This window comes from Equus quagga, chromosome 19 (assembly GCF_021613505.1).
Source record: "Equus quagga isolate Etosha38 chromosome 19, UCLA_HA_Equagga_1.0, whole genome shotgun sequence".
NCBI lineage: Eukaryota > Metazoa > Chordata > Mammalia > Perissodactyla > Equidae > Equus > Equus quagga.
In genome coordinates this window covers 38,843,956-38,861,471 of record NC_060285.1, presented here as the reverse complement: position 1 = coordinate 38,861,471, position 17,516 = coordinate 38,843,956, and the positions used below count along the sequence as shown (strand labels likewise).

Here is a 17,516-nt window from a genome sequence, read left to right as displayed (position 1 = left end):
TCCCTTTATCTTTAATGCTATGCTTAAGCATTTGCTAACCTGTTCTGATGGAGAAGTGCAATTTTCTGATTTTGTCTTTCTACTTATCTCCTTTGCTCAGGGTTTTGCAACCCCTTTCCTTTTTTTTTTTTCTTCAGGTTTAAGGGCCTTCCTGAGCATTTCTTGTACAGGAGGTCTTGTGGTGATGAATTCCCTTAACTTGTGTTTATCTGGGAAAGTTTTTATTTCTCCATCATATTTGAAGGATATTTTCACTGGATAGAGTATTCTTGGCTGCAATTTTTTGTCTTTCAGAGTTTTGAATATATCATTCCACTCTCTCCTAGCCTGTAAGGTATCTTCTGAGAAATATGTTGACAGCCTGATAGGAGTTCCTTTGTAGGTTATTTTCTTCTGCCTTGCTGCCCTTAATATTTTCTCTTTGTTGTTGACTTTTGCAAGCTTGATTACTATATGCCTTGGGGTTGATCTTTTTACATTGATAAAGTTTGGAGATCTGTTAGCTTCTGTTGCATGGATTTCCAGCTCTCTCCCCGAGGTTGGGAAGTTCTCAGCTATTATTTCTTTGAACAAGCTTTCTACTCCTTTCTCCTTCTCTTCTCCCTCTGGGATACCTATAATCTGTATGTTGCATTTCCTAATTGAGTCAGATAGTTCTCAGAGAGTTTCTTCATTTCTTTTTAGTCTTAGTTCTTAGTTCTCTCTCCTCCTCTGTCTGAAGCATTTCTATATTCCTATCCTCCAAACTGTTAATTCTGATATGGAATCCTCCATATTATCAGTTCTACTGTTCAGGGAGTCCAGATTTTCTTAATCTCCTCCACTGTGTTCTTCATCTCCAACATTTCTGACTGGTTCCTCTTTATAGTATCAAGCTCTTTTGTGACATAGCTCCTGAGCTCGTTGAGTTGTCTATCTGTATTCTCTTTTAACTCATTGATTTTTTTAATGATAGCTATTTTAAATTCTTTTTCATTTAGGTTATAGATTTCTGTGTCCTAGGGATTGTTTTCTGGGTACTTCTCATTTTCCTTCTGTTCTGGAGATTTAATCTATTTTTTCATACTGCCTGATGGCGTGGACTTGTGCCTCTGCATAGAGATAGAGTTTTGTTACCACTTCTATTTGCTGCCACTGGAGGGAGAGGACGGCAGCTGTGTAATCTGCACTGACCAGGATCCCTGTCAGCTGTTCCTGACCAAGCCTGGGCCCCTTCTTGAGAGCGCAGTGGCCCTGTGGGTTCTGTCAGCTGTGGGAAAATCCCACGGGGGCTTCAGGTTGCTGGTGCCTGCTCCCACATGTATGCCTAGACATGCTCCTTCCTTAAGAGTCTGCAGCAGTATTATGGGCTTTTATGTCAGCTGAGAGCAGGTTCTCTCAGACTAGCAGCTTTGCCACCATCTGGTCCCGCTGGATCTCACTTGCCCATTCTTGGCCACAGCAGAGCTATGACCATCTAATGCAGCCAGCGGTTAGCTCACCTGGCTGTGCCACTTCTGCTCTTAGGTTGCCCAGCCTTTGTGCTTGGTGGGCAGGACCTCTCCACTAGGGCCGAGTAGAGACTTTCCCTGGGGCCACTGTAGGACTGTGGATTGTCCCCCTGGACCAAGGAGCAGTCGTGCTGGGGCTCTGGATTGTCCCTGCCCACTTGGACAGTCCCACTAGATCTCATTTGTCCCCTTAGGGCCACAGCAGAGCTATGGGCATTTAATGCAGCCAGTGGTAGCTCGCCCAGCCACACCACTTCTGCTCCTAGGTTGCCCAGCCTTTGTGCTTGGTGGGTGGGGCCTATCCACTAAGGCCAACCAGAGAGTCTCCCTGCAGCTGCTGTGGGACTGTGGATTTTCCCATTGGTCCACAGGGCAATCACAGGGGGCCTAGGGCTGTAGTCACCTTTTTCCACAGTCACGCTGACGTGCACACCCACCCTTGGCGCTGTGGCACTGCTATGAGTGTGTCAGCCAGGAGAGAGTCACTCACAGGTACTAGGCTATCTGGGGGCTCGAGAGCTCTCACCTATCTCCACTTCCTCCCTGGGGGTAGTCCATCCACCTCCCAATGTATAGCAGCACAGGTCTCTCAGGTGTCCTGAGAGGCTATGTGGCTATCCTTTGTTGACCGATGAATGTCCAATTAGTTGTAGTTTGAAGAGGGACAAAGAAAACTGCTCACTCTGCCATGTTGCTGACATCATCAAAGCTCCTGTTCTAGCCTTCTTTAAAGCTAGTTTTTAAATTAGAAAAGTAATACAGAGGTTTTGTTTCCAGTAATTGCAGAGTAGCTTATATTGGACCAAGCCTCCTATAGATAACAATTATGGACTCTAGACAAAATGTAAAAAACAACTAGAGATTGATCAAAAGTAGGCACAAACTGGAGAGGACTCAACCCTGGAAAAAAGGGAACCACACTTGGTGAGATCCATGCTTAAACAGACTTATCCCTGAGGGCATTCCCCCATGAGCGCAGTAGAGGGTAGGCAGAATGTAAACTGAAGTCTTATTGGTTTGCGGTATCAGAGGACAGAGTTTGGGGCTGCCAGAATAGCTGGAAATTGAGGGAGAAAATTCTGGAAATAAGAGCCATAGAGATGGGAGCTCCAAAATCTGTGTACAAACTTCCTTCAAATCCTTTGATGACCTTTGGTGAATTGCACATGCATGGTCTCAAAAAAGCCTAGGAAAGCAACAGCTCGAAAACACTGAGCAGAGATTTCAGTTGTTGTCCACCACAGAAGAGACAGAGTTTGGAGTTTGAATCCTACTGTCTTAGTCCATTTGGGCTACTATCACAAAACATCACAGGCTGGGTAGCTTATAAATAATAGAAACTTATTTCTCGCAGTTTTGGAGGCTAGTAGTCCAAGATCATTGTGCCTGTATGATTGAGTAAAGGCCTTCTTCCAGGTAACAGACTTTTATTTATATTATCACAGGGTGGAAGGGGCTAGGGAGCTCTGTGGGATCTCTTTTATAAAAGCACTAATCCCATGCATGAGAGCTCTCCTCTCATGACCTATCACCTCCCAGAGGCCCCACCTCCTAACACCATAACATTGGGTGTTAGAATTTCAACATGTGAGTTTTGAAGGGACACAGACATTTAGATTATAGCACCTACCAAGTCAGAGGGGCTTGGTAAACACTCTAAGGTGTCAATTGAAACTCAAGAGGGACCATGACTTTGGAATAAAGACAATTTTCTTGGACTAAAGATTTGTTCTAAGAATAAGATTAAAATTGAATTCTATCTATCCTAAAAATATCAAAAGTAACCTTATACAAGTTAAAAGTCATCAACCAGTAATTTAGCTGTTGCTAGAATGGAAATCAGAACTCTTCAGGGGAAGATGAATTCATGTATTATCTACAATGTCTAGGATAAAAATTATTAAACATGTAAAGACACAGGAAAATGTAACCCAAGATCAGGAGAAAAAGCAGTCAATAGAAACCAACTCTGAGATGATGCATATGTTAGAATTAGCAGTCAAGGACTTTAGTTATAAATATTTTCAAAGAATTATAAGAAATGATAGTCATAGTGAATTAACAGATAGAGGAATTTCGGGAGAAAAATAAAAACTATTAAAAAAGGTAAAATGAAATTCTAAAACTGAAAAGCACAGTATCTGAAATGAAAAGTTCTCTGGATGTGGCTAACACCAGATTAGAGATGGCGAAAGGGTCAGTGAGCTCAAAGAACAATCAACAGGAAATATCTGAGGAACAAAGAGAAAAAGGATGAAGAAAAATGAAGATCAAAGAAGGGAAAAAAGAAAGAAAAGAAAGAAAGAGAAAGAAAAAAGTTAACTAAGAATTCTAAGTAGAGAGAAAATAACTTCCAAAAATGACAGGTAAATAAAGACATAAAGATAAGTGGAAGCTGAGAGAACTCATCACGAGCAGGCCTCCGTGTGGCAGAAGGAACATAAGAAAGATATTCTTCACGTTGAAAGTAAATGACATCATATGACCATTTGGGTCTACAGGCAGAATTGAAGAGCACCTGAAAAAAGTCAATACAAAAGACTGTGTTAGTTTCCTACTGTGGCTGTAAGAAATTACCACAAAGTCAGTGGCTTAAAAACTTATCTTAAACTCTGGAGGTCAGAAATCTGAATTGGGTTTCACTGAGCTAGAATTACGGTTTCAGGAGGGCCATGTTCCTTCTGGAGGGTTAGAGCAGAATCCATTTCCTTGCTTTCCCAACTTCTAGCGGCCTGCATTCCTTGGCCTGTGGCCCCATTTCTCCATCTGCACAGCCAACAATGTCAAATCGAGTCTTTCTCATGCTGCTATTTTTATTGGTTCTCTTCTGCCTCCCTTTCTCCATTTTAGGGATCCTTGTAATTACATTGGGCCTAGTTGGATAATCCAAGATAATATCCTTATCTTGAGGTCAGTTGATTAGCCTCCTTAATTCCCTCTACTATCATAATTCCCCTTTGCCATGTAACCTAACATATTCACAAATTCTGGGGGTTAGGAAATGGACACATTTTTGGGGGCCATCGTTTTGCATCCCATGAAACTTTTTTTTTCTCTTTATTTAAATAACAACTATTAATGTAAAAATTATAACATAGTCTTGTGGTATTTATAAATAAGTAGATATAAAATGTATGATAGCAATAGACAAGGAGTGGAGGGTGAGAAATGGGATAAACTGTTGCAAAGTTCTTCCATTTTATATGAAGTGCTAGAATATTGACTTGAAGTGGACTATGATAAATTAAGGATGCATATTGCAGACTCTAGAGCAGAGTTTCTCAGCTGGGGTTCCATGGAACCTGGGCTTCTGCAAGATGTTGCTAGGAATTTTGTTAGAGATCATGATTTCATGAGATACCAGAATCAAGCAAAAGCCAAGATATATTAAATTTTTGTCTTGATATCTGGAAACGGAAGATCTGCCTTAAAGGAGCTTTGTTAGCATCTGCACTGATGCTGCCCTACCAATTGTTGGTTGCAGCCTCCTGTCAAAAAAAAAAAAAAAATCCAGATCTTGATGTTGTCACAATACACTGTTTTCTTTACAGCGAGATGCTTGTGTCAAAAGCTCTTATGGATGAAATTTGGAATGACACTACAAAAAATAATTAAATTTCTTAAACAAAGACTAATTTACATGACAATGTTTTTTTAAAACTGTGTGAAAACCTGGACAGAGTGCATAAATCTCTTGCTTCATACAGAAACCCAGTGGCTTAGCAGACAAAGAGTTCCCGATAGAATGTTTGAGCTTAAAAGGGACGTGCAGGACTGCTTTCTAGAACGTAGAGGGCTCGAGTTTGCTCAGTGCTTTGAAAGGAAGAAGAGTTGCAGCAATGGGCCTACTTAGCAGACATTTTTTAAAATCATATGAACCAGTGGAACACATCTCTGCAAGATCCTGTAGAAATGGTTTTGATTCTATGTGACAAGATTCGTGGATTTTAAAGGAAATTGACTCTTGGGAAAAAATCATATTGTAAAAGGAAAATTTGGAATGTTTCCACTGCTGCTTGGGTTTTTGTTTTTTTTGTTTTTTTTTTCTTGAGGAAGATTAGCCCTGAGCTAACTACTGCCAATCCTCCTCTTTTTGCTGAGAAAGACTGGCCCTGAGCTAACATCCGTGCCCATCTTCCTCTACTTCATATGTGGGACGCCTGCCACAGCATGGCTTGCCAAGCAGTACGATGTCCACACCTGGGATCCAAACCAGTGAACCCCGGGCTGCTGAGAAGTGGAAGGTGTGCATTTAACCACTGCGCCACCGGGCTGGCCCATACTGCTTGGGTTTGAGAGTGAGAAGGGATGTCACCAAGTGTGCAGTTTCATTGAACCCACATGGAAGAAGTGCAGAACAAAACTGAACAGTCTTTGCCCTCCCTTCCAACACAAGCATGACCCGGGGAGGGTTCCTTTTTCCAAACTTCTACTCAGCCTGAGAATTTGTGAGCTCAGTCTGACTGTACATTGAAGATGAGATTTATTGATTTGCCCCTACACAAGGTCTGGATTTCTGTAAAAAAAAAAATCCTGTCATTCATAGGAAAATAACGGGCATCTAGCTGCAGTTTCCAACTCCTAACATATGTGAACAAGCTTATTTATTTTAGGGGAAAATGAAATCAGTACTTACCCTAAGTTCAATCCAGAATTGAGAGCATATTAAAGCACATTAGAACCAACACGTGTAGTTTAAGAATTTTACAATGATATGCTCTCAATTCTTCCCTTCCATCTTTTGGAAGTACATTTTACTTTTACATATGTTATAAACCCTCAATATATTGTTCCCTTTTGATTTAATTAACTAAGAGTTATTAAATAAAAGAAAAATGTCCTTTCTATTTACCTACATTTTAAGCACTTTCTCGAATCTTCATTTCTCTGTGGAGATCCAAATTACTGCCAGGTATCTTATTCCTTTTGCCTCAAGAACTTCCTTTAACATTTTTTTGTAGTGTGGATCTATTGAATTTCCCCAGTTTTTGTCTGAAAAAGCATTTTTCCTTCATTTTTCAAAGATAGTTTTGCTATATATTTGTAGAATTCAGAGTCATCAGCTCTTTTTTCATTTAGCACCTTAAAGATGTCACACCACTGTGGTTTGCCTCTCAGTTTCTGAGGAGTCTGTCAGTCTCCTCTTTGTTCTGTGTACAATGTATCTTTTCTTCTCTTTGCCTGCAAGATCTCTTTATCTTTGGTTTTTAGCAGTTCGAATGTAGTGTATCCAGGGTTTTTTCCTTCTTTTTAAAAAATCCTTCTTGGCACTGTCAGAACGTTTTTCAACTGTGGTTTGATTTGTTTTATCAATTTTGGAAAATTCTCGACCGTCATCTCTTCAAACACTTCTTCTGTCCCATTTTCTCTCTCTCGTCCTGGGATTCAAATTACACTTACATTAGACCACATAACACTGTCCCACAACTCTTGTGTGTTCTCTTCTGTTTTGTTTTCCCTTTTTTTTTTTTCTTTTTGGGCTTCAGTTTGAATAATTTCTATTGTGCTATGTTCAACTTCACTTTCTTCCCTTGGCTGTGTCGACTCTGCTGTGTCTTTAGAAGGCGTTCTTTACATCTGTAACCATGGTTTTATTCCACCATTTCCATTTGACCTTTTTAGAGCTTCTGCATCTCTGCTGAACTTCCTTTTCGGTTCATTCCTGTTCCACGCCTTCTCGACTGTAGGCTAACATATTAGTCATAATGATTTTAGATTTCGTATCTGGTAGTTCCAATATCCATGCCATCTCTAAATCTGTTCTGTTGATTGCTTTGTCTCTTGACAACGGGGTGAAAAAAGGTTTTTTGCTTTTCTGTATCCTGTACTTATTGATTGCTTGCTGCATATAATCTGTAGGAGAGTAGAGACTGAGGTAAACGGTATTTATTACTGGAAATGACGCCTCTTTTTCTAGGCCTGGAGGGGGTTGAGTCAATAGAATTAGGACTTGAGTTGAGTTTGTCTTTTGTTGTTGGTATGTTTACCTTCCATAGACCACGTCTTAAATTCTGCTGGACCTTGTGGTTAGGGTGGGAATTGGTTTACTAGAGACTTTTTCTCAATATTCTTCCTCTCCTACTCTTCACTATCAGTTTGTGCCTCAGTGAGGGTCTCTCTGTGCTCTCGTCCCTTCCCCAGGAGCCACTTCTGTTGTTACTTGGTACTTGTTGTTTGGCGCTTGCTGGGGGTGGGGTGGGAGGAGAGGAGTCAGAAGAGGTTCCGTGGTCCTGCTTCAGCCCCAGACTTAGCCAGACTTCGTAGCTCTGGTCTTGGGGTGGAGTTTTTCTCAGTGATTCTGTTCCTCACCCAAAGGCAGGAGAGCTCTCACCGACTGGGACTTCACTTGTAACTCGATAGGCTCAGAATAATCAACTCCTCGTTTTGCAGTATGACTCTATCTCCCACCACACAAAGATCTCTTGCTGGGTTGCCTTTGTCAAGATCCACTAAAGGGGGTGCTCTCTTCTTTTTCCGGTGGATCTGCTCAGCTTCACATCAATTCATCTGATTATGAACCTCCCCCTCCCCATTTCAAGAGCAAAATTTTCCCTAATATTTTTCTGATTGAGAGAGTGGAACGAGCAGTATGCTCCTCACACAGCTAGAGATTTCTGTCCTCACTAACATAGTCTTTGAGACTCTTTTTCTTTTAACCCTTAATTCCAGCCCAGGTGATCTAGATTTGAAAGCTATACGTCAGTAGTTCTCAAGCTTTATCTTACATTCTAATTTCTTGGAGGGCTTGTTGAAAAAGGCTGCCGGGGCACATCTTCATTTCTGATTCAGTAGGTCTGGGGTGGGGCCCAAGAATTTGCATTTTTCACAAATTTCCAACTGATGCCGATACTGTTGGTTCCAGGATGACAATTTGAGAATTACCAAAATAGATTCAAATATATGTATAGGAACTGGTTAGGTATATCTTCCCTTAATCCACAGGAGTTTAGCTTTATTACTTAGCAGCCTTGGTGTATCTAGCCACTTAAGCCACGCAGCAAAAATGGGTGCATATTGTAGATGCGGTAGAGACCCTCCACATGCCAGGCCGTTTCTGATGCACCGTATGGAATGCAGGCAGCTCGGGCCCAAAGGTAAGGAGGCAGTTGTGTTTGCTTTCCCGATTTAATTTAAGCTTGTGATAGACCTAGTTTTTAGGACATTTGCTTCCCCATACCTGAAGTTTTAGGCCTTTTCTCTCTCCAGCAGCAGAGAATAGGCAATGTAAGAGGATTAGCTATCGTTTTTCTGATCAAATGGATGGGACTGCTGTCAAGTTGCTTGCCTCATGAAAAAAATTTTTCTGGTACACCAGATTCAATTTGTGTGCCTGTCTTTCCCCAAGCAGGATATATGTGGCGTGACTGGACACATAATCTTTTATTTTTAAACTATCATTGGTCTTACTCGAGGTTTGATATCTATACGATCTCCAGTTAACTATTGACATAAGATAGCTACATTTTAGGTTCTCACAAGGGATTTTGCTTTTGAATTATCTATTTCAATTCAGAAGATGGACAACTGATATTGTAATGCAGTGGGTCCCAAAATATGGTCCCTGGACCAGCAGTATCAGCATTATCTGTGAATCTGATAGAAATGCAAATTAACTGGTCCCACCCCAGAGCCTACACACTGAATGAGAAATAGGAGTGGGGCCCAAACTGTGTCTGAACAAGCTCTCCAGGTGATGCATGTTTGAGAACCACTGTTGCAGGTGAAAGATTAAGCTAACCATTCCCGGGACAGTCCAGGGACAAGACGGTGAACAGCACACACTTAGAGCACTCTGATCCCTCTTGGAACTACATGCTAACACTTATGGAAGCACGTCTTAGATTCCAGATTTTGCTTTGGAAAGCAGAAATGAGAAATGACCATGTGAACAGAAATGCTACCAAAAAAACCCAAAACAAAAATGTAGAGACAAATGAGGACAATGTATATTAGGTATATAAACCAATGGCAAAACCAATGAGAAAAATTCTTTCCTGAGAACTGATCTAAAATGCTTATTTTGCCCAATGAACTAATGTGCTTCTTTATATAGTAATGATGTTTACAATAATCCATTTTTTAGCCTAGTTGTCAGGAGTCTTAGCAAATGTTTTACATTTCATTGATGTTTCCCCGTAGGAAACTTAGCCTAGGTTTTCTGGTATAATTATTCTCCCCAATTCACAATTTATAATCCAATTCTTTTATTAAAAGATAATTTTATGGTTATATAGTATTTGTGGCTTTTATATGAAGAGCTACAAATTCTTCTTGGGAGAGGATATAGATAAACGTAGTAAGGTTCTTGAAGGAGCAAGTCCAGCACGCGGTCCGCGGTCAGGAAAGGTCTAAACCCAGTCCCTGATGGAGCTGTGCTGCCTCTCTGACCTCCTCTTGCTGCTCTATGTGCTTGCCGCGCCGTCAAACCCTCGAGAACACCCGCACCACAGGGCCTTTGTTGGTGCTGCTCGCTCTGCCTGGAAACCTTCTCCCAGATAGCTGCACGCTTTTCACCCTCCCCTTCTCCCAGTTTTGGCTCAAACGTTATCTTTTCAGTGAGGCCTTATCTGACCAGCTCCCCTCTCATGCCTGGGATCTCTTATCCTGCCTTATTTTTTCCCATAGTACCTATTATCTTCTAAAATAGTGTGACTGCTTATTTTCAATTTTTCAGCTATTTGAATGTAACCTCCACAAGGCAGGGATTTCGTTTTTGCCTTTTTTGCTTCTGGGTGTACCCCCACCACGTAGGGCAGTGTCTGGCATCTAAATGCTAACCAGAACGTCTTGAATGACTGAGACAAAGTCTGCAGGAAATCAGAATGTTTATATTAGTAGCTTAAAAAACTTTCTTAAAAATCTAGATGACAGTCAAGATTTTTTCCTCCACCAGATTTATATATCACAGTTTAATTCAGCTTATTCTTTCTTTTTAAAAACATTCAGTAAACACCTACTATGTGCCAGGCACTGTGCTAACTGCTGAGAACAAAGATGAAACAGATTTTGTCCTTTCAAGGAACTCAAAGCAGAGTAAAATAAAGGAAACAGTTAAAATTTTCTTGAAAACCAGAAAACCAAGATGTATTATAAGGTCTGATACACAGAAAATACTACAATTTAGCTCCCTTGCCCTCTGGTTTTCCTACTACTGGTTGCAGTAAAGCAAGCATTAGACACTGGAGGTGCAGTCCAGCAGGGAGTAAGAAGGACATGACCAGGACTCTCAGTTGCAGACAAAAGAGGAAATTATAAAACTCTTATGTGGGAGACCATTATGTAGCAAGGTTAGTCTGATGTGAAGGCTGATAAACAACCCAGATGACCTCAGGATATTTTACGAGAACTATTATGTAAACTTTAAAAGCATCCAAAATCAGTGATAATCCTGACATTCCAACAACTATAAATTTTAATGAAAACAAGAAATGAGTGGCAATTATTAACAATAAGTCTTAATTAAAACATTTACTAGACCAATACTTACCACTTGCCTCTTCTATGGCAATGCACTTTGTATGTCACACCTATAAACTCCCCGCCACTTTCCCATGCTTCTCCCACTTTGGGAACAGCAGCTGGGGTCCATTAATGGACTAGCTTCACAAGAGCGGAGTCAGGCTCCCTGGAATCTGTTAGGACGGATGTGGCAAGGTTACAGAGGTGCACTTTTTCCTTCTTTCCAATGGTTGAAGGAAGTCCTCCGAAATCCACCTCATATCTTTCTCCCTTGCTGACCCCAGAGTAAAAAATTAGGTGTTTGTTTATGGTTTACTGGGTAAATTATTCCAAAATTTTCCTTTAATATATTCTAAAAAGAAATAACACTGTTAAATTTTTTAACTGTACAAGATTCTTTGGAAATACCACTTATTGACATTTATCACATGATCCTAGCAAAATAATGTCCAAAGTAAATTAGTACTTTTAAAAGTTACAAATTACTCATGTAATTCCTTCAAAGTAATAATATAATTGCATTTCTTGAGCATCTATCCACTAAGCTTTAAGAATTATTCAAGGTACTTTATACAGATATTTCATTTAACTGAAGACATTGAGCCCAAATAGTTAATTAGGCCAATGTCACACAACTACCTAGTGGTGAAGCTGACATTTACATCGAAAGGTGACGGAAGCCAAAGCTCTTTCCACCACGCCGTGTTTAAACACCAGTGTCCCCTCAATCTTCTACAGGTGCTCAAGGGATCCTATGAAATTTTGACTGCTAAAGGCTTTCCTAAAAATTTTAAGAACAATATACTTAGACACACGCAGAAGTGTAAAACATTGGAGAGCACGAACGCACTAACTTACGCTGCCAATTTCTCTCATTTCTGTGTGGAGCTTCTCCTGCTCTGTACTTGTCTCTGATTTTCTTTAGGCCAGAACAAATCACTCACATAAACTAGTATACCACTAGTGCCCATGTTTAGCACATTATAAAACTAAGTGTGGGTAAGGTGCACCCGCTCAGCAATGCTCTGGTCCTAAGAATTATACAGTGATAAGTGAGGGCATTGTGCTGCTGTCACACTGTCTTCATTGAGGCCTATTTTGAGTACTTTATTTTGGGGTGGGGTCATATCTATGAGTTAATGTAAATACAATTCTTATCTGTTTATTGGTATTCCACACATTTTCACTAGGGGAAAAAATTTGTTGCTTAAACCATATCAATGTTGCCTATCTTATTTGGGAATGAAAAAGGTTCTTAGAAATTAAGCTTCGATCACCAATTAAAATATCTACTTTTGAAGAATGCAAAAGAAGTTCTTTTGCGTGCAAGTATGTGAAAATCTTTTACAAACTTATGATGGTCTACTGGGCATAGCTAGAATTTGTACCAGGGAATCAACTAGCTGCTTAAGCATTAAAGCATTCATCCAAAAAATAGGGCAAAGTGGTTTAGTAACAAGTCCTAAAGAGAGAAGGAAAAATTTAGTGGGTCTGGGGGTGAGGATGTGGGATTACAGAAAGAATGTGGAAGAAAAAAACAATCAAGAAATGCCATCCTCAAATATAATCAAGGATTCTAAGCTTTTTTTGTTGTTAGTCTCATGCAATTGATTCTGACTTCTAGCGCCCCTGTGGACAGCAGACGGAACTCTGCCTGGATTTTTTGGGCCATCCTCTCACCTCTGGCACTCTATCAGACAACGCTCCATTGCTACTCACAGGGTGTTCACGGCCAGTCTTTTTGGAAGTGGGTGGCCAGGTCCTTCTTCCTAGTCTGTCTTAGTCTGGAAGGTATGCCGAAACCTGTCCACCATGGGTGACCCTGCTAGCATTTGAAATACCGGCATAGCTTTCAGCATCACAGCAACCACCACAGTATGACAACTGACAGAAGGGTGGTGTGGGTCCCTGACTGGAACACGGACCTGGGCTGCAGCAGTCAGAGCGCTGAACCTTTTTTTTTTTTTTTTTTGAGGAAGATTAGCCCTGAGCTAACTACTGCCAATCCTCCTCTTTTTGCTGAGGAAGACTGGCCCTGAGCTAACATCCATGCCCATCTTCCTCTACTTGGAATGCTGACCCAGCTAATAATCTGTAAATCTCAGTTTTCTCACCTATAAAATGAAGATAGAGTTTCTTTACCCAGCCTGTTTTAAGGATCAAATGAGATATCCTATCGAAATGGACTTGTATCAAAACAGACCCGTAAGGAAAATTGAGCGTGAGGAAGGGGAGAGAAGGTAACTCTCCTCTTTTTTCTACCACCTCTCCCAGACCTATGAGCTCCAAGGACAGACACTACAACTTACATTATTCAGGACAGAATCTACTAAAATTGCTCATTCTTCCAACTTTTTCCCCTTCTTTTTCTTCAGCCTTTTAAAATGAAAATCTGGTTAATTTCTGTGACCTATACATTTATTAGAATTTAAGCAGTGAGTGACAAGTTGGGACAGCCTGGCTCAAAAATCTTAATTTAATAAACTTTAGAAAACTTGTAATAAAATTTCAAGTTACTGTAGTAAGATACAATTATTTATGTCACCTTATTATAGAATCTTAAACTTTTGACTCCTCTGTTTTTACTGTGTAATCCAGTCATTTTGTAGGCACGGAACAGCAGTATGACATTGTGTTACTAAGAGAAAGAGCACTCTGCTGTCTACGTAGCACTTAACCCCCGAGAACCCTTTCACAATCAAAGTCAAGAAATCTATTTACTTAGTTACAGAATAAAATAGGAACATAAGTATTTCCTTCTATAGCCAATCCTCTTTGAACAGCAGCTCTCATGCATATGTTAGCCCTGTTGAACATGCACACTCAGATACAGAGACCACACACATACAGTGTAACACATGGAACATCACAGAAAAGACTGCTTATCAGCCAGCTTTCATCTTTGCAACCAAAGGTTTTCATTAGCAAGATCCGGCTAATGGATAGTTAATAACTGTTAATGGAGTTTGCTGTATTCTGCTTATAATGGCAAAGTGAAGGACAACCTACAAGGCCATTATGTCCTATAGGAAATACAAGGTCCAAGTTTGGAGAGAATTTGACCCTCTGGCTGTTTTCTTCTTACAACAACAGACTCAGTGAGTATTGACACTGGGAGGCATGATTGTTTCACATTAGCCAGAAAGACTAACTGGCAATAAACCTTTAAGCAAAAGAATAAAGTAGCCTAATGGATTAGTGAGCATCTACTTTACTTTTGTATCAATACTGTCCTATATAGTTCTGCACATGCTCTCACTTGGCTTTGAAGTATTTGCATGTGGCATTCTTTTTCTAATGCAGGATAAACAAGAACAGTAATAGCTATCATTCTGTGAACACGCATGAGGTAAGTACTAGAAGCAGAAAAAAACAGACTTCTTGTTGTATTAATTTAGTGAAACACAGGTTTACTATAAGTCCGCTACCAAAGTTCCCATGAAAGTGCCTCCTATGTAGTTACAGACGCGTTAGTAGATTGGGGTTGAATCTTGAACAAATCTAGATTGGAGAATGATCTAGCATCTTCCTTTTCAACGGACTATTATCTTTATATGTATTCCCAAGCCTACGTTTGCAGCTAAGAAAGAGCACAAGTTTAATTTAGAAACCACAAATGTTTATGTAAATGAAATCTTGTGCTACAAAGCTACTACCTTGAAACTCACTGTTGTCATTATTTTTACCCACTTATTATCATAAAACACTAGTTCTCAGAAGCTGCATACACATAGCTTTATGTAAAATATATAAACATTTGTCCAAATTGATACACACATTGCATAAATATGGCAATTAAGATTGCATTTACAGATGTGCATGTACAATGTTGTGCAAATTATCACAATATTACAATTTCAAAAATTATTCAAATTGGAATCTAGCTAAAGCAATTAGTGAAAAAAATACCCATGCAGAATTTAAATATCTCAGAACAAAATTTAAAATGTCTTCAGTAAAAGTTCACACATTTAAAATAGTTTTATTCATTTTATTTGTATATGTCAAAATACATTTTTATTTCCAAAATAGTGGGTTTTGCAACTAGTTTCATGCAGAAACAAGGTCTGCTCAATACTACCAATAAAATCAATATAGCACAGTAGCTGTTCAGTTTTAGATACAAAGAATAAATAACCTAAATACAAAACACTAAAATATTAGAAACATGTATTTAATCATTCTTCACAGGCATCCAAACTTCACAAATATAATCCTTAGCATGCCTAACTGTTGTGCAACCAGAAGGTGTTGCAGTCACTCAAACTGATCAATTATCTGTATATTTTATGTCCACATAAGACCATGGAAATTCTCTATATTCAGACCCACCACTCATACAGTTCAAATATAACCAAAAATAAAATTCCCACAACTATCCTTGTACCTTTAAAAATCAAGAATCCTGAGCTTGGTAGTAAGAGCATAACCTTATATCTTCATAAAACCAATCGAGAGAGGACTTAAAATCCTGCTTACCAAAACACCCTTTCCCAACCCCAAAGTAATCTAAAATAGGCAGTAGAACACAATGACCTTTTAAAATGAAGGGGTACAAATTCACATTTAATATAGTACACAATACAATCAATAATACACTCGGCTGCTGTAAGCTTTGCAATGTACAATTTGCCCAAATGGCTGGACTGTTCAGTGGTTAAGGACACGGTCATGTGCCAGAAAGGTATAACATTTTTTGCATGGTTTAATGAAAATATAAAAGCTATTTGTCCAAATAAAAGCCGTCTTCACTATGTACTTGGTTTTGCTTTTTTCTTTAAAAAAAGGCCACTGAAATGTATAAAATGGTCTGAACATGATGGTGATATCAAAGTCAATGCCTCTTCACATGGCAATAACAGTGCATTTAACATTAACTCACGGGTTAAGTCTGCAAATGATTTCATAGCATCACTTTGGCTAGCACAACAGTTTTAGACAGCACTCAGATAAATATTAGGTATGTGAAATGTGAAGCAATTATCTTATGCAACTTTAATTATGGTTGAATACTATCAAACAAAAACTAAAAGTAAAAGTAAAAGCACTTTACAGTAGAAAACTTTTGTAAAGATAGGGCTCCACAGAATGTGTTACTTTTAAAGTCTTTATATCACATTGTTAGCAAATTTCGTTTTTAACACTATTATGGAGTAGCCTACTTTGTTGAATTGAGAAAATAGTCAAGCATGCCATGTGGTGGTCTAAAAATCAAAACAATACACTTATTTATATGTACAGCATCACTCAGTACCTGCTACAATGAATGTGAAGGTTACAGAATCTAACATCTCATTCTACAATAATAAAAAACAAACAGAAACAAGAAAGTGACCAATGAAGGCAGAAAATAGGACTTAAAAGAATCTAATCTCCATTGACTTTAAAGCATTCATATAAGAAATAAATGCATATTGCACAAACAGTGAAAGCAATGTTCCACCAAGCAATTCGGTTCCAGGTGGGAGACGACACAGCATCAGCCTGACGCACGACAATGACCTCAGAAGGGTAAGTGTTCTTTTCTGTAAAGGAGAGAGCTGTGAAAACATAGAAGAGGCTGCCACATGGAGAGTTAGAAGGAAAAATACAAACCCAAACTTAGATGGAAAGCAAAACAAATTAAATATTGAAAAACTGGAAACTGTGGCACATCAAAAAAATGCTGAATAACTGTCTTCTGTGAAAGCTGAAAGTTTTTGTTGACACAAAAGTATTTATGTACAACTAAGGCTTACTGGTTAAATATCTGAGGCATATCTGGCCTTGAACACTTTCCTTATATGCTGGAGCTGTAAACAAGTTTTCTCAGTCATTAAAAAAAAAATCTTCTCAGCAGCTGCATTAACATGAAACAATGGTCTTGATACAAGAAAAAAAAAAAAACCCAGATAATTAAACAAAACAAAACTCCTAGATAAGAGGGCATTTGGCAGGATATCCGAAAATGACAGTCTCCAAGGATTCTTCCCAGGCTTCCAGTGACTGTCAATTATGGTCCGCTGGGTTACTAACGTGTGCAATTCCATTACTTGCTGCTTTTTTTTTCTATTTGGAAAGTTTGCTTATAACTCTGATCAAGGCCCCATTTTCATCCTTTAGCCTCTGGTTGTCTGCTTTTAGGTCTGGTAACATCTATGAGGGGAAAAATAGAACAAAAAATTTTACTTCAGTAGAAAGATAAAATATTATTTTTAATAATGTTATATTTTCACAAGACACGTGAACAAGCTTGTCAGTTATATATATTTCTAGTGGCTAAAACATATATCAGGAAGAAAGAAAAAACAAACCCCAATTTGTGAAGCTAATTAGTTTAATAAATGACGGAATGAAAGTTTATTCTCCCAAAGTTATCAATTGAAATGTAATAAATCACTTGATATTATGACTCACAAGCACACCATATTAGAACAGCCAAGAAAATGAAGCCTGTTTTTGTTAGAACAGGCTCTTCAAAGGCAGTTCCTTTAGGAGTTCCTGCCAGCACCTTAACTAAGGCCTTTTGCTTTATTTACGTCAGACCTCAAACGATAATACTTCCTACTATTCTATAAGAAAACCAGC

At 39.1% G+C, this 17,516-nt stretch overlaps 1 protein-coding gene and 1 long non-coding RNA gene across 8 annotated transcripts in view; one reads left to right on the top strand and one right to left on the bottom strand.

Moving 5' to 3' along the window:
- The window catches only part of LOC124230178 (uncharacterized), an 82,705-nt gene that overhangs the window by 49,874 nt on the left and 15,315 nt on the right, over nt 1-17,516 (top strand). The gene's annotated exons all lie outside the window — the stretch shown is intronic.
- The window catches only part of PPP1R12A (protein phosphatase 1 regulatory subunit 12A), a 152,203-nt gene continuing 149,602 nt past the window's right edge, over nt 14,916-17,516 (bottom strand). For all 6 annotated transcript variants that reach the window (XM_046645967.1, XM_046645966.1, XM_046645964.1 and 3 more), the window contains one exon: nt 14,916-17,084. Coding sequence is in view for 2 of the 6 variants with exons in the window: in XM_046645968.1 (XP_046501924.1) it covers nt 16,998-17,084 (87 nt within the window). In the remaining 4 variants the exon portion in view is untranslated. The remainder of the gene's footprint in view (nt 17,085-17,516) is intronic.